Below are 24,751 nucleotides of genomic sequence, written 5' to 3'. Positions count from 1 at the left end.
ATCTCACTTTACAAAGCATTTTGGACTGGAAGCTGTGGATATATATGCTAGCCTTTCGGCAGACCAATTCTCAGACTTTGAGATAGTTAAAACTGCAATATGTAATACTTATGAATTTGTCTCCAAATCATATCTGTTGAAATTTTGGGCTTGAAAAAAAAACTGAATGAAATGTTTGTAAAATTTACTAGAGAGAAATAAACATTGTGGGGCTGGTGGTTTCAGGCACTGAAACTTGAACTGAACTTTAAGAATGTGAGAGAGCTGATGAAAATGGAAGAATTTTGAAACAGCATCACAAGAGATATCAGGTCACAGCTGAAAGACTGCAACATTTCTAATGTAAGGGAAGCAATAATTCTGGCAGATGGGTACAATATACACATAGACAGCTAAGGACAGTAGATCTCCACTGTAAACCCACAGAGAAACTGGAGGAAAAGCTTTAGGAAGAAGGCAGAAGTTGGTCTAGTCAATGAAAATGATAGTTAAAGAGGATAAAAATGATGTGAAGAAACTAGTATGTCTATTGCCGTATGGAGAAGATGGTCAAATAAGCAGATAAGTGGCAGATAAAATTTAACCCTGAAATGTGTGAGGTGATACACTTTGGAAGGAGTAATTTGACAAGGTAGTATGAAAGGTCTGACACTGTGCATATAAAAGCCAATTGTTAGAAATGGAATGGTAAACTGATGGCAGTAATAGGGATGCCTACGGAGTCTTCAGAAAAGGTTGTACCAGATATAGAAATGGCTGTTAAGTCAGTCATGCAAATGACAGAAATTTCCATAGAGGAAGCTGCAACAAATGATTGTGATAAACCCATTGCATCTAATGTTTTTACCATGAGAATAGTTAGAGCTGCAAAGAATTATAAGGCATTTATACTTGAAGGGTACTCACTTCATTTTTGTCCAAGAAAGAACCTAGTGAGATTGTTATCCTGAGAGTTATTGGTTCAGCTCAGAGCTTATTATAAGCAAAGGATTTAAACTTTCTTCAGAAAATCTGCTGAATCAGAACATATTAATACCAGGTATTGATGGGAAATGTGTGTGTTTCCCATTGTATAAATTGAAATTGTGTTCTAGTGAAGAGGCCTTAAGGAGTTGAAATTATTTCTAAATTACCTATTGACAATATAGATGTTATACTGGGGAAGGACATAGTGGACAATGTTGCTTTTCCATAATCTGGAACAGTATGTCACAATTCAGGAATGGTTCTTGTGAGTAAAAGCTCCTCACTTACCTGTGATCCAGTTAAGATACAAAGCGGTGCAGGAAAACATACAGATGGAATAATTCTGGTAATGGACAGTACAGAGACAGCAAATGTGTCTGCAGGATTTCAAAGTCAAAATTCATCATAGACAGGGCTGAGACCTCAGAATGAGCCTAACAGGTTAATGACAGTTAACACTGCATTAAATGGTCCTGTCAGTGCTCAGACAACACAAGAATTAACCATGCCCTTCAGTGTTCAGATATGGGATACAGCTGAAAACACCAAACAATTAGAATGAGTTCATAAGACCAGTTACAACCTTAAAACGATTGGAATAAAGTGATTTGTGAATTACGTGGAAGACCCAAAGTCTTAGAAAGAAAATTTAAGATCCAAAAGAAGGAGGCTGTTGATACTGCTCTGAAGAATTAAAACTAGATCTGAATAGGATCACAAAAATCTGAAACATAGAAAATGGGAACAAGCGTAGGCCATTCGATCCTTTAAGTCTGCTCCACCATTCATTATGATCATGCCCGAACATCCAATTCAATAGCCTGATCCCACCTTCCCCCGCCCCCAAATCCTTTGATCCCCTTCACCCCACGACCCATAACTCCTTCTTGAAAACATACAATATTTTGGGCTATACTGCTTTTTATGGTAGCAAATTCCACCACCATCATCGAGAACATCCTTCCTGTATCTACCCTATCTGGCCTACTCCTGCTCCTATTTCTTATGTTCTTATGTTCTTATGTTCTAACATGCATCTGATGGCAATGGTGCCATTTTGGAACTTAGTGCCCTTTGGTAGCCTCACATAGCTAAACACATGTAAGCAGCATGGACAAACTACCATCAGTTTATTTATTAGTGTCACAAGTAGTCTTACATTAACACAGCAATGAAGTTACTGTGAAAATCCCCATCAGTGTTATATAAGGGGAACATCAACCATCTACATGTTAGTTGCTGACTGACTCTTCAGACTATTGCTTTGATTCTATATGTGTTAATTATTTCTATATTGCTTCAATTTGACAACTGGCATGACAGATACTAAAAGACATTTTGCTAATTTCAAGGTTTCTCCCACATATAGGTGCACTAGGAGGAGAAATTCTCATTGGAATACAGCATGGCTCAGAAAATGAGCAGAGGGCACACAGAGCAGGGCAAGCTGCTGGAAGATGGAGGTGAAGAAGCTCCATATCCAGCCAATGTGTTCAGGGAAAAATTCCTACCTGAACCTCAGTGACAAATAGTGCATAAGACATTTTGAAGGCAGTTCTTACCGAAATCTGCTACCTTCTGTAACCACAACTGCAACTTCAGAGCAAGTTCTGCATTCCCGGTGACAGTGGCTGCTGTTTCTGCTGTAATGGAAGCAGTCGCATCAGCCATACGACACTGCACCATGATTGGGTCCACAAGTGTGCAATTGGATTTGGCCACAACTCCCTTTTGGGGAAGATGGGCTTGAGGTTCTTATCATATTGATATTGGATTCCTAGATATTCCTTAGTACTGGCCACAGGCTTTCTGGCAGCTCTGTTAATGCCCCACATGTTTTGATGTGCATAGCCATGAGCATTTATCTGTAGGTTGCCCCACTGATGTCCTCATCTGAGTTCTCTGCAACAGAGCTTGTGTGCAAACTCACTCTCCAATGAGCTGGTTAACTGCACTATTGTTGCCCCATCTGCTGTTTGAAGGCCTCTCTTATCCAGGGTCCCACCACTTGCAGACCCAATCTTCTCAGCCTTCTGTATCCTCATTTGCATTCTCTTCGTCCAATTCCAACCCCCACCTACCACCCCCGCCCCCCCCAAACAACATTGCAATAATATAAATCTCTGCTGATTCTGTTTGCTCTTAGCTCCGACAAAGGGTCATCTAGACTTGAAATGTTGGCTCTGTTCTCTCCCCACAGATGCTGTCAGACCTGCTGAGATTTTCCAGCATTTTCTGTTTAATCTCCACGCTATCCTGACACCACTTTGTACTGGAAAGGATAGCCTCCATGCTGTTACAATCCCCGTGGAGACTAGTAACATTTTAAAAAATATTAGAATTTGAATGACTGACAGAACATCAAACAGCAAAAGTTCAAGTTATAAGAGTTTTATTAAAATAAACAAAGTAAAAGCAAGATAAATGCTCTCCTCCACCTTTGCCCCATTTCCACCAATCCATTTTATTTATTTTTAAATTTATTTTCACATTTCTATTTTTTAAACTCGCTTTCCATCTTTTTCCCTTACTGCTATCTCCCCACCACCATCCCATTAAGGCCATCTGCTACCTGTTTCAAGTTGTTCTTTGACACTCTGCTATCCTGCCATTAACACGTTATGATCTCTCAGTGTACCACAATCAGCACCATTTTTAGCAATGATCACCATCATTTACATTCCCTTTGCCTTTTCTTTTGTAACATCTTTGTAAATTTCCCCTTTCTTCCCCAACCGCTGGCTCTCTGTCCACACTGCCACCACCCTACCCCCAACCAGAAGGGTATAAATCTCATCCTATTTTCTTTTATCTTTGGCTCTGATTAGGGATCATTCGGTCGTGAAACATTGGCTCTGTTCGTTCTCAGTAAGAAGTCTCACAACACCATGTTAAAGTCCAACAGGTTTTTTTGGAATCACAAGTTTTTGGAGCACTGTTCCGAAAGCTCATGACTCGAAATAAATCCTGTTGGACTTTGACTGGTGTGGTGAAACTTCATACTGTGCCCATCCCAGTCCAACACTGGCACCTCTACATCCTGTACTTTCTCCACCAACGCTGTTAGATTTGCTGAGGTTTTCCAGCATTTGCTTTTTGTTTCAGATCCCATCAGCCTTCAGGGTGGAAGACAGTAATAACATTCCAAAATATCATCTAATCAAGGGGCAGAAAGAAGGAAGAAATAAATCAATTAACTATCAATAGAAAAAAGTACAAGGGAAATTATTGCGGCTAAAGGCCGATAAGTCCTCTAGACCTAGTGGGTTGTGTCACAAGACATCAAAGGAAGTAGCTATAGAAATAGTGGGTCCACTGGTAGTAATATTCCAAGAATCTTTAAATCTTTAAAGATTGGAAAACTGCCAATGTAACATTCTCATTCAAAAAGGGAGGGGAAAAAATAGATTCCTTATAGGCCAGTTATTTAGCACCTGTCATTGGAAAAATGTTGGTGTTCATTATAAAGGATGTAAATCAGAACATTTAGAAATGCATAATATAATGAAGCACAGTCAGCATGACTTCATGAAGGGGAAATCATGCCTGAACTTTTTAAGGCAGTAACAAGCAGGATAGATAAAGGGGAATCAGTAGATGTGATAGATTTGGATTTCCAAAAACCATTTGATAAGGTACCACACAAAAGGCTATTTAATATGATAAGAGCCCCATGGTGTTGGTGGTAGTATATATTCATATGGATAGAGGATTGACTAATAGATAGAAGATAAAGAGCTAGGATAAAAAGGACATTTTCAGGATGGCAACTCGTAACTAGTGGTGCCACAGGGATCAGTGCTGGGGTCATAATTATTTACAATATTTATTAATGATTTGAACGAGGGGAGTGAATGTACTATTGTCAAGTTTGTGGATGACAAAAGATAGTTAGGAAGGCAGGTGGTGAGGATGACAAGGAATCTACAGAGGAATATAGACAGGTTAGGTGAGTGGACAAAAACTTGGCAAATGGAAAATAATGTCGGAAAATATGAAGTCTTGCACTTTGGTATGAAGACTAAAGGAACTGAATATTATTTAAATGGAGAAACACTGCAGGAAACTGCAGCACAAGGAGATTTGAGGGTTCTGTGCATACATTACAAAAAGCTAGCATACAAGTTCAGCAGGTAATTGGGAAGGCAAATGAATGTTGGCCTTTATTTCAAAGGGAATGGAATATAAAAATCAGAAAGGAAGTTTTGTTAGAACTATGCAAGGCCCTAGTTAGACTAAACTGGAATACTGTGGCAGTTTTGTTCCCCTTATCTAAGGAAAGATAAACTGGCATTTGGGGCACTCCCAAAAAAAGTTCACCAGGTTGATCCTGGGTATGGAGGAATTTTCTTATGAGGAGAGCTTAAGTAGGGTGGGCCTGGACTCATCCCGGGTTTGGAGGGATTTTCTTATTGGGAGAGGTTAAGTAGGTTGGGCCTGTACTCATTTGAATTTAGAAGAATGAGAGGCCCAGTTCTCACAGAGCACTGGGAAACCCCCTCCCTACCCCACAGACATTGGAGACCAGTAATGATTCTGGACGGCCTCGTGCCGTGCCTAAGAGTTGGAACATCCCAGGAGCTGGGGACAATCCGGTATTGAATAGCCTAAGCATATTAAAGTTTTATTTCAAATATGCTAATTTGTCTCACGCAAGGGACAAGGACAGTTACAAACCATTTGGAGCCAGGCACGAAACCCTATTTTAGGCCTGCATGCAAATTTCCAGGATTGTCACGATCCACGCCAAGTGCAGTGAGGTTGGAAAATCTACCCCGTCTCCAAAAGCTGAGACAGACAGATTTTTATTTAGTAAGGGAATCAAAGGTTATGAGGATAAGGCAGGATAGTGGATTTGACGATTATCAGATCAGTCATGAACTTATTGAGTAACAGAGTAGACATAATGGGCCGAATGTCCATACCTTCTATATTGTGGCATGGGCAGTGTATTATCAGAGCCAATTGGCTTGGTAACAAGCTCAATTGATCCTTAATTAAAATGGTGGATGGGCTGCCAATTTTGGCACCATGTTATGGGGAGTGTTTGGGATGAATAGGACGGTAGTGGACTGGGTATCACTTTATTTTATATGCCCCCCCTGCTGAAAACAATCCCAGTGGGGGGGGGCACATAAAATACAGGCCAGGGATTCTGTTGCCGATTGAAAGATTTGGGATAATGTTTAACTGGTATAAGACTTAAATTGGGCTGCAGTTGTTGTGTTCTCTACCACAGTTAGGTCCTATAAAAAAAAGACCTGTTCAACTTGATGAACTAAACAATATGGTGTCACATTTTATCAATATAACATTTCATATTACATCATAAGATTCACAGATGTTGACTTGTCTAGATTATTTGTGGTATAATGTTCTTGTGTTTTATCTTTAACTGATAGTGAATGTGCTCAGGAAAACAGGGGGTTAATTTTAACCCCCAAAATGTGTGGGTTTCATTTGGATGAGAAGTTAAAAAGCTATCAGTAAGGATGAACTATCAGTAATTCATGGAGCTTTCATTCTGTTTCAGGATTCCCATGTAACACACTTGCTCAAACATTTTCCCACCCTCTATCAAAACCATTGTTAAATTGATCATACAAGGAGTACACAAGAGACGACTGAGAAATTGCTAATCCTTTCAATTACTATGCCCAGTCTCCTTGCAGGGTAGGGTCTACTCTGCACCTCCTGAGATTACAGAAGAAGCTGAGAAACTTGTCATAAGGGAAATCATGAGTGTTGGGCCTGAGTGAACCCACTTCCCATCACTTACATAGATGACAAATTGTCTATTTTTTGAGAATTCTTTTGAGAATTCAGAAAAAGATCATAGAGTCTCTACAGTGCAGAAGCAGGCCATTCGGCCCATCGAGTCTGCATCAACCACAATCTCACGCACGCCCTATTCCCGTAACCCCATGCATCTATCCTAGCTAGTCCGCCTGACACTACGGGGCAATTTACAATGGCCAATCCACCTAACCCACACATCTTTGGAATGTGGGAAGAAACCGGAGCACCTTGAGGAAACTCATGCAGATATGGGGAGAACATGCAAACTCCACACAGACAGTGACCCAAACCAGGAATCAAACCAGGTCCCTGGTGTTCTGGGGCAACAATGCTAACCACTGTGCCACCGTACTGCTCCAGCTTGGTGAAAGCTGGTGGAAATCATCTAAAGGAAGAAAGCTGAAATACAACCTATTTTTCTTTTCCTTTTTAAGTTTGTTAATATTCATGAGAAGTATTTACTTTATCCAAATGCATACTATCAAGTATTTCAAATATTCTTTTATATTTTCAGTGGAATACCAAAATCTAATGTCAATCTTGGGTTTTCTGTAATGCAACATTTCTCAGAAAAGTCCCCTCTCCAATAATTTGTGTTTTGCCAGTGACAAAACTACAGCCTAAACACAGAATGACTGCTGGTGGGCAATGTTTTTTGTCTGAAGCACTTGATCATGTTTCATTTTAAGTGGAGTATTGTAAATAAATGAGAGTTTCTCTGAGGATGTAATGCGCAAGGTCATTGAGTTGTCTAAAAGATTGACATATAATTTGGCACCTCGAGGAAGCTTTCATTTAGTATTTGTCCAGTCCATCTAGATTCCAGTATGACTTTGCCTAATTGTATTATAATCACTTAAAGTTGATATTAATGTAACCAGGATCAAAATTTAAAACTAAGTGCAATAAAATTGAAAATGGCATCTTACCTTGTAATCTGTGTCCTTGTGTTGAAGTCAAGGGAGCGCATTGACCGTAACACTTCTATACAGCCCAGATACTGTAAAAAAATTAAAATATCTTAATTTCATGGTTTTCAATAAATACTTCTGGCTATTTCTCAATAAATACTAGTTTAGTCTGAAATATTAATAAATGGCTCATGGAGAGAATTGAAATGTTAAACTTTTATTTTAAATAGTTAATCTCTTTCAAGATTTGAAAGCATCTTTCAATAGATATTGCCGAGTACTTACAATATTTTCTATCTTTGTACAATAACAACTTGCATTTAACACACACATATAAGGAAGCCTTTATTTTGTTTCATTATTTTGACTGTAGACTGTCCTCATTGATCAGTGCGGCTCTCAAATTAAATGAATGCCAACAAATAAAAAAAGTCTTGGATCGCAATGGATGGGGTCTCTGAGGCAGTAGCTTTGGGTTCAGCTCTGTGTTGATTTGTGGTGATTGTCCCTTTAAGAGCATCACAGCAGAGTAAGGGTCACACAGGCCATGTGACTCTTACCCTTAAAGGGATAATCACCACAAACTCCTACCCCAGTACTTGATGGCCAAGGAACATGTAGTCATAATGTGGCCAATGAGTTGATTACCAACCAAAAATCCTTCCAACTCCCAATAGCAGGCGGTAAGAGCAGGCGAGACCTCTGGGAAGCCATGCTTGGTATGGAGTGGTGTCCTTTAAGCTAGCAACCTGTTCCAGGATAAACCTTGCTATAGGAACAGATTAAAGCTTGTCTTATGTACCACTGAGTGTGAAAAGAGAAATTACAAAAAAATGTGTGCGATGTATCTGATGGGAAAGTGAGCTTGTGATAGGTATACTGGTGAGGAGGAGGTTATTATTTCCTCCTCCACTTCACCATTTGCCGCCAGCTAAAGCTGGCAGCAATATTTTTCATGGCTTGATCAGTGGTGATACTTCCAAGCCATGGTTGGTAATAGACACTGAAATCCCCATCCATCTAAGATATATACTATACCCTTGCTATGCTGAGTGCTACCTCCAAGTGAAGGTCAATGATTCATCAGTTGAGAGAAGGTAGTAAGTGGTAATCAGCAGGAGATTTTCTTACCCATGTTTGCCCTGAAGGCATGAGACTTTATGGGAACTAGAATCAATGCTAAGGTCTTATAGAACCATTCTCCCACAACAATATACCAATGTGCCCCCACCTCTGATTGTTCTTAGCTGTCAATAGTGGATGGTGATGGAGGGGTCCAGACTTTTGATAGATAGTTATGTGAGAGAATAATACCTGTGTCAAGTTGTTACTTGACTAATCTGTGGGACAGCTCTCCTATCTGTGGCACAATATAGATAAACACATGCTGGAATAAGTGTTTAATCCTGATATCATTGTCTTGAACAGGGAATCAGATATGTCAGTCTTGCACCAACCTTTCCAGGAAGGGCTCAGCAGGTGTACTTGCCTGAAGATCTCAGCCTGTGTGCTTCCAGTGTCATGTCTGGAGCTCACAACAAAGGCAGGGACCTGGACTCTGAAGAATAAAGGACTAAAAATATTTTTTGGTGATTTGAAGCTGTATACTTTTGGAATGTGGTCATGGCACACTCAGATTCATTTCCCAAAGGATACCTGTCTTGGAATCCAAGTTTCCCCATAAGCTAGCAGGCTCTATAATGTTTCCAGGGCCTTCAACTGAAGGTGGGTTGAGCCACTGCTGTGTCTCCAAAATATGGGAGGCACATTCTTTGACGCCCCACCTTCGATCCTATGAACTTCAGCAAAACCTCTGACAGTTTTAAAAGCCTCAGTTTGATATTGTGTGACTTAAAGGTGGAAAGCAAGTCTGAAGCTGGAGTCTGACTAAAGCATCTTGTTCGTATTAATATATCACGGTTTCATGATGGGCATGATACAATCATAACAATCAGGATCAGAGCCCTGCGGTTTATCTAGGCTACACTTTCAATATGCTTTCAATAATATGATGATGATATGTACGGTGATGATATGGGGAGCAGCACGGTAGCACAGTGGTTAGCACTGTTGCTTCACAGCACCAGGGACTCGGGTTTCATTCCCAGCTTAGGTCACTGACTGTATGGAGTTTACACATTCTCCCCATCCACATAGGTTTCCTCCACATCCTCCGGTTTCCTCCTACAGTCTGAAAGATGTGCTGCTTAGGTGCATTGACCCAAACAGGCACCGGACTGTGGCGACTAGGGGGATTTCATAGTAACTTCGTTGTAATGTAATGTAAGCCTTCCTTGTGACTAATAAATAAACTTTACTTTGCTACATGTTTATAAAGCAGATTTTGTTAGCTGTAAAATAAATTGATAGGCAGAATGGCTTAAACTTGAATAAAAATGTTGACAGTGCACTAACTGTGTTCCAAATGTACACAATTTCACAACAGATAGTGACGAAAGAATTCTCACAAATTTATTTGCAATATCACTACAAATAACAATCAGAAGAACTGTTGCTCATTATTGATAGAAAAATATCTTCAAACAGAGCGAACGAGACCAATAGCATCAAAATTTATTGGAGATAAAAGTGTCAAAAGTACAGGTCAGTAGTTGACTCACTAATACTCAGCTTGTATTCAGAGAAATCAATATCAGATGCTATTTAGGATATTGTTAATGGTTTGTGTTGGTAGTGTATGCCAGCAGATCTGACATAAAAGGTTGTGATAAATGGAATGCTTTTGTAAATTAAAATGGATGGATTGAAAATCATACAGGGCCAGCTGATCTCTGCAATCACATTCGTGATGTACAGCCTGGAGGGCAACACTCTGGACTGAAAGCACAAACTTATTAAATTTATCTTTACACCATTCGCCTCTAAGAAAAACTGACAATGGTTGGAATGACAGACATCTTCGTCTTTGCAGAGTTCAGCAATCACTCGTTCATTTTAAATAAATTCGGAATTTAGTTTGGCGCATTGCAAGGCTTATTTCAGGGATATCATTGTGTTTTTACAGGCATTGCTATGGTTTAACTCCATTATTCCTCCCACAGTCCAAAGATGTGTGGGCTACATTGATTGGCAACGCAAAATTGCCCCTTAGTGTCAGGGAGACTAGCAGGATAAGTTCATGGGGTTACAGGGATAGGACCCGGGTGGGATTGTTGTTGATGCAGGTTTGATAGGCCGAATGGCCTCCTTCTGCACTGTAGGGGTTCTATGATCCTATAGGCTGCACCACTTAAAGGGAGCTGCATTGTGGCTCAAGTAAGTGTTGACTGTCATGTAGGAAGTGACTCTGACCAAGGAAACACTGAGGATCGGCTTGACATTGGAGAGAGTGTGCTCCAAGGTTTTTGGATGCTGTCTTCTTGGAGGCCTTGTTGGAGGAGATGGAAAGGAGGAGATACACACTAAGAAGACAATGGAAGAAAATAGCCATGGAGGTCAATGCCAAGAGTCAAACCCTGAGGGACCTGAATGCAGTGCAGCAAGAAGTTCAATGACTTTACATGAGTGGTCCAGGTCAGTGAATACACCTTCAAATGCCCTATCTAACTAACTGCAGTACTAGCCTCAGGCACTGCACAATTCACCACAGCCCCACCACACACCTACCAATTAATGTCGCAAGCACTTGTCATACTTTCTGATCCATCCCTTCTCCCTAAACCACAACCTTAACCTTGCACCTTTCTCCTTTCAGTTACCAAGGAAGTTCATTGTGGTTGGGCAGTCGTGGTTCAGCAGGACGACAGTGATGAGAAGATATACCTATATGTAATATAAAGCATCTGGCACATATAGGGTTGATGTGGGACTGAATACAGTACACTCCACACAGTGATGTAATAGAACAAATCACCTGTACCCAGGGTTGGACAGAATCAAATGTATCAACATGGAGACAGCTCCTAGCTTGTACCCTTTACATTTGTAAATGGTTCTAAGAATCAATAAAGACCTACTTATGACTACAAAGCCGCCTTCTGACCTACTAAACTGTAAGCAACACTCTACAACATGGTGGCAGCTTGGGAAAAACCCAAAGCCTCATAGAAAATGCAGGGTAAAACTAAAATACTGGAAGAGTGAAAAAAAAATCAGCAAAACAGTCTGAAAGAAGTGCTGGAACACACAGGAAAAATCACCTTGGGAAATCTCCAAAGATAGGCTTGGAAGCTGAAGGCAGAAATTTAAAATTCTTTACTGTAGCAGAAGACTCCATTATTACTTCTTTAGAAATCCAGCTTCAGATCTCAGAACTCAGAGTGGAGCTAAATCTTTTTAAATTCCAGGCTACAGCAAGCCTCGAGAAATCTGGAAAGACTTTGCAGTATAAAGTGCAGTCGAAAAAAGTTGTTGCTAAAAATCTGGACCAAAAACCTCTGACCTTGTCCACTGCTGGCATTCTCCAGTGCCGCGGCAGTGAATGGGGTTTTGGCTTTGTGTGAAATTCTCCATTCTCTCTGGCAGTAGGGCGGCCACAGATAAGATCATAGAATCACTACTGTGCAGAAGAAGGCCACACTGATCACAATTCCACCCGGACCCTAATCCTGTAACACCTCATATCTACCCTGTTATTCTCCCTGACACTAGGATTAATTTAGCATGGCCAATCAACCTAACCTGCATATCTTTGGATTATAGGAGGAAACCCACACAGACACAGGGAGAACGTGCAAACTTCACACAGACAGTAACCCGAGATTGGAATTGAATTTTGGGCCCTGGCTCTGTGAGGCAGCAATGCTAACCATTGAATCACCATGCCACCTACTGATCCCCGAGTTGGCACTTTCTGAAAAGTTTTATAAGTAACTAATTGAATACTCCCAGAGCATTGTGACTTTTTAAACCCAGAGAAAGGAAAGTAAAAGCTAGAATTGGCAATAATTTCTCACTTTAAACATAAACACTGAGGAAGAGAACTCTATAAGCATCATTATTGTAGTGGAGCTGACCAAAAGCAACATGCAGGGAAATCCCTTTGTCTCCACCAACACTCTGAAACATTTAAGTACAGATCAGAACTTTCCACTTCCAAATCAATTTAGACTTACCCAGGATCCAGATCAATCACATAATTGGGAACTTAGGAGAAAAAGATTCCTAAGATACAACATTGTTTCAGGTTTAGACAAAAAGTCAGAAACAGAAGCCAGAATTCTCTCATCTTGCCCACCATTGGTATTTTAGTGGGCGGGTTGTGGAGAATGTGAAACCCCTTTGATAGTTGGGTGGGAATTTTCGACTTTTAGACCAGCATGGCCAGAGAATTCTGCCCAGGGTAGGTTAACATGCTGCTTTACTCAGTAAGCCTGACTGGAGATGACATTATTGCAAGAAAGGCAATCATCTGCTGCACTTGAAGGGATACTGAAATCTTTTGGAGTTTATTCCAGCCAAAGAAGAAATAAAATACTTGAAAGAGCTAAATTTAATAAGCGAGTCCAACAGCTAGGAGAACCTGTCATCCATAGATAGCTTTTCTCTCACTTGAGCAGAGATGCCTGTTTAGTCCTGCAGTTCCTCAAAATGTCAGATAATGTCAGTGATGACTGTCATTGATCATACAGAGCTGCAAGCTCCTGAGTACTCAATCAAAAAAAGTATATCTTGATTGGGACTTCAGTTCTGAACCGTCCTCTCTTTTTTGTGAAGCAAAGTTGTCAATTCATGTTTCAGACGCTGGAAAACCTACAATGATCAGATGAGCTGACCATCCAAGAGGAACCACGACAACTCGAGTGGAGGACATAAAAGCATGCAATCAGTTGACCAATTAAACTCAATCCCTGGCTTCAATGACGGTGCAACAGGTCAACACTGCAATCACCAAACATAATCTACAACTTCCAATGGAAGAAAAGGATGAAATCAAACACTGATGCGAGAACAACCTCCAAGCCTGCGGGAAGAGCCAGCAGTGACAGAGTCTACCACTCTTCCAACATTAGTGTGGACAAGATATGGTGCGAGAGTCTCCACCCCTCCAGCTACATATTTCCCAGTGGTGGAAGGTGGCCTGCTGTTCAGAGAACCCTGCCGCTGTCAATGGGATTTTCTGTTGATGTCACCCCACTCCGCTGCAAAACCCGTGGGCTGGGATAAGTTGCCGGTGGCGGGACCAGAGAATTCCGGCCATGTAAGGGTTATAAGGCATCCAGACCACCTGAACTCTGAAGGTTAGAAACTGGGGGAAAAGAGAAATCTTTAGGTGGTCAAGGCAAAGGAGATCTCATTGGTGATAGTAAGGATGGCTTATCTCAGGTTGAAAGGAAACATGAAAGTGGAAGTAAAAAACCTCAGTGGCAGAAAAGAGACCTTCAGCTGAGCAACAAAGTGTGAGCAGCACGTGAAACGAATGTTGGAGGCAGGAATAATGGTAGGAAGGATTATTACTTACGGGGCGAAAAACTGCAGCAGGCGATGGTGCAGAGGGACCTTGGGGTCCTTGTGCATGAGTCGCAAAAACCCAGCTTGCAGGTGCAGCAGGTGGTCAGGAAGGCAAATGGGATGCTGGCCTTCATAGCGAGGGGGATTGAATATAAAAGTAGGGAGGTCTTGCTGCGGCTGTATAGGGCATTGGTGAGGCCGCAGCTGGAGTACTGTGTGCAGTTTTGGTCGCCGCACTTACGCAAGGATATTTTGGCCATGGACGGAGTGCAGAGGAGGTTTACTAGGCTGATGCCGGAGTTGAGGGGGTTGAGCTATGAGGAGAGGCTGAATAAACTAGGCTTGTACTCGTTAGAGTTTAGAAGAATGAGGGAAGATCTCATTGAGATGTATAAGATGATGAATGGGATGGATAGGATAGAGGTGGAGAGACTCTTCCCGCTCAGAAAGGACAGTAGGACTAGGGGGCACAGCCTCAAGATAAAGGGGGGGCGGTTTAGAACGGAGTTGAGGAAGAATTTCTTCACTCAAAGGGTGGTGAATCTCTGGAATTCTCTGCCCGTTGAAGTGGTGGAGGCTACCTCGCTAAATATTTTTAAGAAGCAGGTTGATGGGTTTTTGATAAGAGAGGGGATTAAGGGTTATGGGGAGAGGGCGGGAATGTGGAACTGAGCCACGACAGATCAGCCATGATCTTACTGAATGGCGGGGCAGGCTCAAAGGGCTAGATGGCCTACTCCTGCTCCTATTTCTTATGTTCTTATGTTCTTAAGTCTGATTCTAGAAGTTGAATATAGCTTCCAGGATGACAGCTGGTACAGTACAAAGGACTTGCTGCATTATCAGAAGTGCTAATCTTTGGTCAAAGTGATGCTCTATTTGCTTATACCAACGGTTCAGATGAATGTTAAAGATTCTAAAGCATTATTTCAGCGTGTAGACATTATTCCATCAAACAAAACTACTGACTACTAAAAATGTTAAGTGATCATTCATCTCATTTTGTAATCTCTCTGAGTCCAACATGGGTGCCATATTTGTCTACATTACAGCAGTCACTGGCATAACAGTCATTGGACAGTATTTCATTCTATGCAAAACATTTTGGGTAATTTTGGAATAAATTACGATATAAATGAAAGGATTATAATTGTAACTGAACTTGCCCAGCAGAAAACTGACAAGATAGAACCACTTGCCCATTTTACATCTTGTTTGATTTGTAATTGAAATTAAAATTGGCAGGGTATGTATGATATTGATCAATCCCAGAAGATTTTCAATGGACAACTTAGGATAAATTTACCCTCAAGACTTTATTGGTCGAAAATGAACATCATAATAGTAATTCTGCTGACCCAAGATATGAGACCTTCATGTCCAGCTGCTATTACCGAGGTACACGAGAATCTACCATGCAGCTTTCTATCCCATGTGTAATTAACATCCATTTTTTAAAGAACAAATCAATCCTGTTTGTGCATAGTACTACCTATGTATACTACCAAGTATTTACTTAGGAGTGCTGTGTAACCTGTATATTAACAATATAAATATATTTTAAGATTATATGATGTACTTTGGTTGATTCGTCAATGCATGCCCTTTATATATGTGTACTCTGTAAACCTACGTGTATTGTGAACACAGATATGAATACCTTGCAGTGTCAATGCCATTTTTCAAATGAAAGACTGGCTGGATTTTCAAACATGAAACACAATGGCACTATAAAATTGCTTTCCTTTTATGAGGTCATGATAAATATTTTTTACTTTAATTAATGGTGAAGACCCAGTTGGTTTATTGTCCATACCTGCAAAAACAATAGAAATATTTAATGTCACACATTTATGCAGAGACCGGCATTGCAAAAGGCCTATGGTATTCATACAGTCAATGAACTTTTTTTTTATTTTCCCTCAAAGTGCCTTTGGCATCACCCATGTGGAATATTGTCACATTGATTTACATCCTGAGGCCATTCAGGATGATTACCTGGAGGGGGTTGATAAGACCATAAAATACAGGAGCAGAATTAGACCATTCTGCCCATCAAGCCTGCTCCACCATTCAATCATGGCTGATACGTTTCTCAACCCCCTTCTGAATTTTTGGAGTTGTTTGGGCATTATGAACACCCATAACTTTGTTATGGGAGGATAGTCAGAGAGAGATGAATGTCTATGAGTAGACAATAGTAGGCTATCAGTATTCATTAGAGTTAGAACATAGAACAGTACAGCACAGTACAGGCCCTTCGGTCCTCGATGTTGCGCTGAGCTATGACCGAACCCAAGATCAAGCTATCCTATCTCACTCCCTATCATTCTGGTGTGTTCCATGTGCCTATCCAATAACTGCTTGAAAGTTCTTAAAGTGGCCGACTCCACTATCACAGCAGGCAGTGCATTCCACACCCCAACCACTCTCTGAGTAAAGAATCTACTTCGGACATTCCTCTGTATCTCCCACCATGAACCTTAAAGTTATGCCTCCTAGTAACAGCTACATCCACCCGAGGAAATAGTCTCTGCACGTACACTCTGTCTATCCCCCTCATCATCTTATGAGCCTTTATTAAGTCGCCTCTCATCCTCCTCTGCTCCCTCAACCTTTCCTCATAAGACCTATCCTCCAAACCAGGCAGCATCCTGTAAATCTCCTCTCCAATGCTTCCACATCCTTCTTATAGTGAGGTGAACTGCACACAATATTCCAAATGTGGTCTCACCAAGGTGCTGTATAGTTGCAGCATAACCCCATGGCTCTTAAACTCAAACCCCCTGTAAATACACTAACACACTATAAGCGTTCTTCACGGCTCTATCCACTTGAGTGAAAGCTTCAGAGATCTGTGGATATGAGCCCCAAGATCTCTCTGTTCCTCCCCATTCCTCAGAACCCTGCTGTTGACCCTGTAATCCACATTCAAGTTTGTCCTACCAAAATGAATCACCTCACACTTATCAGGGTTCTCCTCTCATTGGAGGAAGTAATACACTCAAATGCCTGAGCATGGCAGCATTGATGGTGTCCATGGATTTCTCATTACCGCACGTTAAGCTGCACATAATCCCTGGCATCTTTGCCATATTTTCCTCCAGCCCCTGCTTCATGTCCAGCAGGCTTCTTGTGGCCACTGCCAGAAGCCTGTCATTAGTGTCAGATTCAGCAGGGGCCTGATCCCAAACAGTCCTCCAACCGTCTGGGGGTCATGCTGTCCGCTCAGCTGCTGGGATGTGGCTGCTTTGTGCTCACCATACTATGTTCATGAATCTTTGTGTGACACCTCCACAAATTTTGTGGGTGTAATTGTGCTGGCAGAGATGGATAATGAGGCAAATGACAGTGCATCCACTGCGGGACTGACTATTTCACCCCCAGCCAGTTTCCCTGGCTGTGGCTTGGTCCTTGGACGACAATGGCCTGTAATGGAAACAAAAAGAATCACACTAAGACTCATCACAGTTTGAGTACTTCACATTTCATTGCATCCATACTGTGTGCCCATTTTTCGCCATCAGGATGGTTGTTTTTCCGCCCTGCGCCTGGCCAATCTAGTCTCGCCATCTGCGACGGATCATGCTCCCTCTTCCCTGGCAAACTCCATGGCTTTCTCCTCAGCACCTGTGGGGAGTTTGAGGTCAGGCACACATCCTCCTGGGCATCCTCTGTTGTGGCAATATGGGAGTGCTTGTCCTACATGACAAAGTGCAGGATCAATGTCAAGTGATACCTAACCCCTTTGTCAGTATCCAGCCCCATTATACCTACTGGCCTGTCAGTGCCACATGGAATCTGATGGGGTGTTTGAATGAACTTCTGATACGTCAATGTTCTGGCAGCGAAGTACAGCCTCCCTGTTTGAGCAGGATGCTCTTTAATAAGCTGCCCATCGATGCAGCAATGACAACTGATGGACGGTTTCACAAAGGAAAGTTTTCCCCACCACTAAATTGCACGTTTTCCATACATGGTGCTGGCACTTAGAATTTTAATTATAATCACATAGGAAACAGCAAAAAAATGCACAGTTCAGATAGGATATCAAGAACAGTACATTGTTGACAAAATCCTGGCCATACTGTGGGAACCTGACCCATATGTCAATGAAGTGTCCTGCCACTCCAAAACATGATGTGGATATGCCGGTGTAGGACTGGGGTAAACACAGTAAAAAGTCTGACAACACCAGGTTTTAGTCCAACCGATTTATTTGATAGTAAACTCACAAGCTTTCGGGTTAGTCCCTCCATCAGGTGGGACGGAGGGACTAACCCGAAAGCTTGTGAGTTTACTATCAAATAAATCGGTTGGACTAAAACCTGGTGTTGTCAGACTTTTTACTCCAAAACATGCCACTCACATGCCTTGCTTCCCAGTACCATAAAAATAACAGGCACGAGAAAAGGTATTAGGACAACATCTTCCCATCAGAAAAATGGGAACTGTCTGTGCTTTATATGCTCTGTCTGAGGCCAGAACTCTCCATTCACCTGATGAAGAGGGAAACCTCGAAAGCTTGTGAGTATTATCAAATAAATCGGTTGGACTAAAACCTGGTGTTGTCAGACTTTTTACTGTAAATGGCAGAGTGTCAGACAGGCCCTGAAAATATTCCTGAAATTACACTTCCATTTTTGTCCATTGTAAATGAGGTGCCTTCCCATTTACCCTGCAAACTCCATGTAGGAGGGAAATAAAACGAGTCAAGCCTTGGAGATCGCGTCAAACTTCAAGAAAAGTTTTTATTCCACATGCATAAGGGAGAGCTGAACTCTCAGCTTTTCTGCGAGTCCCCTCTGTCCCTGGTATAGGCTAACGTACTGTTTCAAGTCACAAAGGTTTACATTAGCATATTAATTCCTCGAGCTGGATACAAAATGTTCTTTTAATCTTGTTATGCAGACTGCATTGTTCAGTACAACTTTGTTAATCGGTTTCTTGGGCAGTTCCATTTACCGATTATGGTGTCAAAGCGTTGTATTTGGACAATTGATTTGCGCTGATATGTTAATTGTTATCCCCCTCTGCTAGATGATCGTGTTTTATGGAAGACTATACCCTCCCTAGACTATATCAGCCTGGCTGTCGTAATGCCGGTTCTCCTATTGTCATGATAATTTGAGTGATTTTCCGCACATTAGAAGTTGATAGCCAGTGTTAATTGTTAATTGTTAACTGTTAACTGAGAGCAAGCCTCCAGCTGTCTGCATTAACCCTTTCCTCCCCTCTGGTAAGGTCTAGCTCTCTGGATTGCTCTATGTAGCCCTGCATGTATTATACTGAAATTAAATATGAACAAACATATAAATCAAACTATAAAAGACACAATCCCCGATATTACCCTACAACACTCCAGTTCTAGTGGGCAACTATTGTCACAATCCTTGCATAGGTGCCAAGATATGCCAGGACATCTTGGGGCCATATATGACTCTTCATAACAGAGAATCTATGTCCAACAAGGGAGATTAAAATTTCACTCAGAATTAGCCAATGATCTACCCAACACTAATATTATTAAGGAAATAAAACAACTAAAAAGTAAGGGCTGGAAATATGAAATAAAAATGGAAATGTTAGGAATGCCCAACAGGTCAATTTGCATTGGAAGCGGATGAAAGTCTGCATCTGAAATGTTAATTTATCTTTCTCCTTCAAATGCTGATGGATCTGCTAGGCATTCCCAACATTTTCTGCTTTGATTTAATATCTCATCTGCACCTTCACAGTCTGCAGTTCTGGAGATAGTCTAATCATAGAGGAACATTATATAACAAGAGTAGGTACCTTCTGGAACCACAGGAGCTATATAAAGAGACGTCTACTGTGAAATTTACAATATGTTCTTTTGAAATGCAGAAACAAGAGATACTAAATTGCAGAACTGAGTGACTCATGAATGATTCACCAGGGGATCGTGGCAGTTTAACTTTAGACTTGCTTATAATGCTCTTTGCATCGCTAAAGTGTACCACCAATAACAACAACAGCTTGCTACTTCATAGCATCTTCAATGTGCAAAATCATTCCAAGATGCTACACAGAAGTGAAACCAGACAAAAATGGATGCTACAGTGAACAAGAGGTCATGTTGAAGGGTCGTTAAAGGTTTGTCAGCAAGGTGGGTTTTAAGGAGGTTCTTAAAGGAAAAATGAGAGATAGCAAACTTGAAGGCGGAATTCTAGAGCTTAAAACCTGAAGTATTAAACGTACCATTGCCAGTGATGGGGTGAAGGCAGTGGAAATGAATGAGATACAGCATCAGAGGGCAAATTTTATTGTCCTGTCCGCCACGAGAATTGGAGTGGGCGAGGGGCAGACCATAGAAAAGTCCGTTGACCTCGGACAGCATTTTCCAGTTTCGGGGCAAGCGAGGTTGGAAAATCCTGCCCAGAGAAACAGAAGGGTCCAGAAGGAGTTCCAAAAGTTCTGAAGAAAAGTTATATTGGACTGGGAATATTATGGGAGACAATGACTCACACCCCTCTTGCCCAAAGTAAAATTGGCGCACAGCTAACCTATTCCATGACAGTCATCCCATAACCATGGCGTGGGTAGCTGAACCAAGGGCTGAGTGGGACTTCCACCCCTCAGGAGGCCAAATCGATTAAGGCTGCAGATGAATAGGACAAAAGGTGGGGGGAGGGGCTTCTATCTTGAGGAGGAACCCCCCTGATTGGCAGCCCCTGAAGTATAGCCATGTTTCCTCCCACCCATTGAAGAGATTAATCAAAAATTGGGCTGCCCATTTCCTCCCATGTCAAATGCTTTATGTTGTGAGCAGTATAGTATCAAGATGAATTGTCTTAGTTAATAACAAGCCTAATTGACCCTTGTATCTGGTTAAAAATGGCAGATGGTTTTCTGATTTCAGTGCCCACCCCCCTACAGTATAGGGGGGAGCTCGACAGTGGGTGGGATGGGCGCTGCCCACCCTATTCTATTTGCCTTCCAGTTGAAGCTATGTCTCCCTGGAGCATGTAAAACACAGCCTGTTGACTCTGTTTCTCATTCCATGGAGGTTATCAGACCATTCTTAGTTCTAGGAGGATGTTGGGCTAAAAGAGATCACAAAGGCCACCAGAGGCAATGCCATGAAGGAATTCAATGACAGGGAGAAGAATTTTGATTTGGAAGCTGAGGAATTCAGGGCAGGTCAGCAGAGTTTTGAATGAGCTGAAGTTTAAAGGACCCCAGCAAGCAGAATATTGTCAGAAAGTCTAGAGGTGGTAAAGACACAAATGAGGTTTACAGCAGCTGATGGATTCACACAGGGACAAAGATGGGTGATGTTGAGAATGTGGAAGTGGGCATTCTTTGCAATGAAGAAGACAAAGGATCAGAAGCTCAGCACAGGGCCTAACATGACGAAGGTTGTAAAAAGTCTGCATGATTTGCCACAGTTTCCCTGGAGATGCATTGAATTAATGACCAAGGTTAGTGACTGTGGCAAGGAGCTGACCTGAATCTTAACCCCCAAACTGGGTAGGTTGAGATTGGGTAAGATGCTAAAATTAAAAAAAAACACCAATCCCACCCCAATCTTCCTCCAATACAACAACCTGCAGGTTTAACAGAGGGGGAAAAAGATGGGCAGCTGTTCCTTCAGCACTCACAGAGAATGGGACTGAAAGCAGGGGGGGGTTTCAGAAGGCAGGAAACCCTCAGAGCTCTGAATGGAGGTCTCAGGGGTTTCCAATAGCTGCTCCTCCTCCCTTTAAGTGCCTGATGTCCCCTGTCTTATTCCTTAAGGTGATGGGGCAGCTGGAGGGAAGTCAAGGTGCCCCATCCCCCTCTTGTGTAGCCACTGCAAAAGCTCACCCCTGGCTATAGTAATGGGGTGAAATTCAGTACACATCTCTGGCAGAAATGGGGTGTTCTGCTTGCCCACATTATCCAAGACATCCTCCCCATGGAGACTTTGTTGCACACGCATGTCAGCATCACTTCATCAGCCTGCAGGCAGACAGATTCCTCAGTCTCATGTGCCACTCTGGTGAGGGCCTCCGACAACCCAGCCTAATGTTCTCCCGTCTTCTGCAGCTTTCCCAGCATCTTGTGAAGGGCTCACCCCCCTGAGGCTCATCACCTATCTTGGACATTGCAAATGCCTCTTCCCCAGCAGTCCTCAGAGTGTCGGTGAGCTTGGCCAACCCTGCCTCGTCCTGCTGTGGGCACATCTTCGTGCAGTGACCATCAGAATGTGAGACTAGCATGAACTAGATCGAGTGCCCACTGAGGTGAGTCTCTCTGTGCTGTTGGAGGCTGCAGGTGATGGCTGGGACACCTCCACGTGAACTTTCTTCCTCCCCCTCAATGTCCTGGGTGCTCTGTAGGCTGGAGGAACTGCTGGACAGAGGCTTCCTCTTCTTCCCTCCCCCTCTCCCTGCTGGTTCCTATTAGTGAGAGAGGAGACAGTGAGTGACAGCATGAGCTGCCTCCAAAGTACATGACCCTTAGGTGTCTATGTGACTACATTATGAATGGATCTTTACTGGATGGAGGCTACCCATCGATCTCTCCATCACTACAGGCTGGGTCTGGTTCCTCCCCAGCCAGCTGGGCTGCCTGCTCATTGAATTCAGTGATGTTCTTGAGGTCAAGCTGATCCTCTCCTGTCTTCCCTCTCTTTCTCTCCTTGTGTCTCAACTTTTCCTGTGCAATAAGAGAAGATGGTTTGAGAGCAGTTGGGTTTCATATATCTTTATCATGCTCTCATTTTTACAAATAACCCACTGGATTGTGTGTCAAGTCTTTAATATACTGTACGTTGTCTAGTAGGGTTCTGGGGCAGCACCCTCCAGTACAGTGAGCACATGTAGATAGCGGATAAGGCTCACGGAGGCATTTTACCAACAGTACTTGCTGCTAACCTCAAACCCTTCCCCTTGCACCACCTTCTAGCCAGCACCTGAGCTTTCTGTGTTCGGAGAACACAGTGGACTCTCCACCTGCAGATTAGATGGACTGCAATGGGGCCATGAGGTATCACCTTATCACACTGAATAGCTCTTTTACATATGGGCCACATGGATGGTGTCCTTGCCACTGAAGCTCATGTCCCCTATACCATTCAGTGAGGTGAGTGTGAGCAGTTGAGGATGATTCTTCCCATGAGGCCATTCTTCCATTTCTGGTTCTGCAGGGCTCTCCTCCAGAGGGGGATGTGGGCATTGACAACCCTGTCGACGTCCTCCCATGCAGGGTTCGTCACGTAGCTTGGCCTCTTCCTTCCATCCTTGGGATACAGGATGCCATTCCTAGCCTCCACTGCATTGAGTAGCACATGAAGGGAAACATTGCTGAATCTGGGCGCTGGAGATCCCTGAGATTGTTGGGCCACTAATGCTGCTCCAACTCCATTGGCAAGTTTGCTGATGACACCACTATTGTGGATTGGATCTCAAACAATGATGAGATAGAATACAGGAATCTGGTGAACTGGTGCATTGATCCCTCAATGTCAACAAAACGAAGGAGGTAGTCGTTGACTTCAGGAAGCCTGGAGGAGGACATGCCCCTGTCTACATCAATGGGGACAAAGTAGAAAGGTTCAAGAGCTTCAAGTTTCTAAGTGTTCAGATCACCAACAACCTTCTTGGTCCCCCCATGCTGATATCATAGTTAAAAAGTCCACCAATGTCTCTACTTTCTCAGGAGGCTAAGGAGATTTGGCATGTCTTTCCAGATGGCTGGCTCCTGCTCTGCCCAAGAAACTACAAAGGGTTGTGAATGTAGCCCAATCATCACTCAAACCAGCCAACCATCTATTGACCACATCTGCACTTCCCACCAGCATAATCAAGTACTCCATGCACATTCTCTCTTCCGCCTTCTTCCTTCGGGAAAAAGATACAAAAGTCTGAGATCACATACAAACCGACTCAAGAACAGCTTCTTCCCTGCTGCCATCTGACATCTGTTCGGACCTACCTCGCATTAAGTTGATCTTTCTCTACATCCTAGCTAATGATTGTAACACTATGGGGGTGATTTTGCCCAGTCCACTGTGCTGTTCTGGGAGCAAGTTGCTTCATGTAATCAGCTCTGCACTGCAAATTGGCATGGAGCTGATTACAATATAGAAGTCACAATTTCCACATGATTCATGGGCCAGGTTCTGAATTCTCCAGGCTTACTAATGAGTTCCCCCATCTTGCTGGGAATGGTTCACTTCAGTGAGATTTATTCCTGCTCCACACAAAAGGGGAACAGACAACCTAACTCTGCTGGAGGGAAAAGAGGCCATTGATACCCCTCTGGGCAGTTGAGAGTGAGGGTGCATGTCCTTTGGGCAGTAGCAGCCTGCCAAGGGGGTGGGGTCAGGGCCTATTGGTGTTACCTTGGGGGCGGGGGGGGGGGGGGGGGGTGGTGTGGAGGAATCCTGCTGTCACTCGCAATTGAGGCATTGGCAATCGGAGCTGGCCATCCATGTGGGTGGGGGGAGGACAAAAGTTGGGGGGGAGGGTTTGAATATCTGGGCTTGTAGGTGAGATCGGGGAGGGGGGCCTTACCCTGGCAGACCATCCCCTGGTGACCCTCCCCAGGGTCAGACCCCCACCCCAAATCCAGGCCCACCCCTGGCAGACCCCATCTCCCCAGCCCACCCCAGTTGCTGCCTTCCCTCCATCCCAGAGCGATCCTGATTGCAGAGT

At 42.8% G+C, this 24,751-nt stretch overlaps 1 protein-coding gene across 1 annotated transcript in view; it reads right to left on the bottom strand.

Annotated features, from left to right (window-relative positions):
- shc3 (SHC (Src homology 2 domain containing) transforming protein 3) overlaps positions 1 to 24,751 on the bottom strand; it is a 235,110-nt gene that overhangs the window by 147,200 nt on the left and 63,159 nt on the right. Inside the window, exon 2 of the mRNA XM_080188764.1 lies at positions 7,695 to 7,765. Within this exon, the coding sequence (XP_080044890.1) occupies positions 7,695 to 7,765 (71 nt within the window). The remainder of the gene's footprint in view (positions 1 to 7,694; positions 7,766 to 24,751) is intronic.

The sequence above is a fragment of the Carcharhinus amblyrhynchos genome, chromosome 5 (assembly GCF_965287045.1).
Source record: "Carcharhinus amblyrhynchos chromosome 5, sCarAmb.v2.hapA, whole genome shotgun sequence".
NCBI classification, from domain to species: Eukaryota; Metazoa; Chordata; class Chondrichthyes; order Carcharhiniformes; family Carcharhinidae; genus Carcharhinus; species Carcharhinus amblyrhynchos.
The sequence above is the reverse complement of the archived record's forward strand: the minus strand, read 5'-3'. Positions and strand labels throughout refer to the sequence as shown.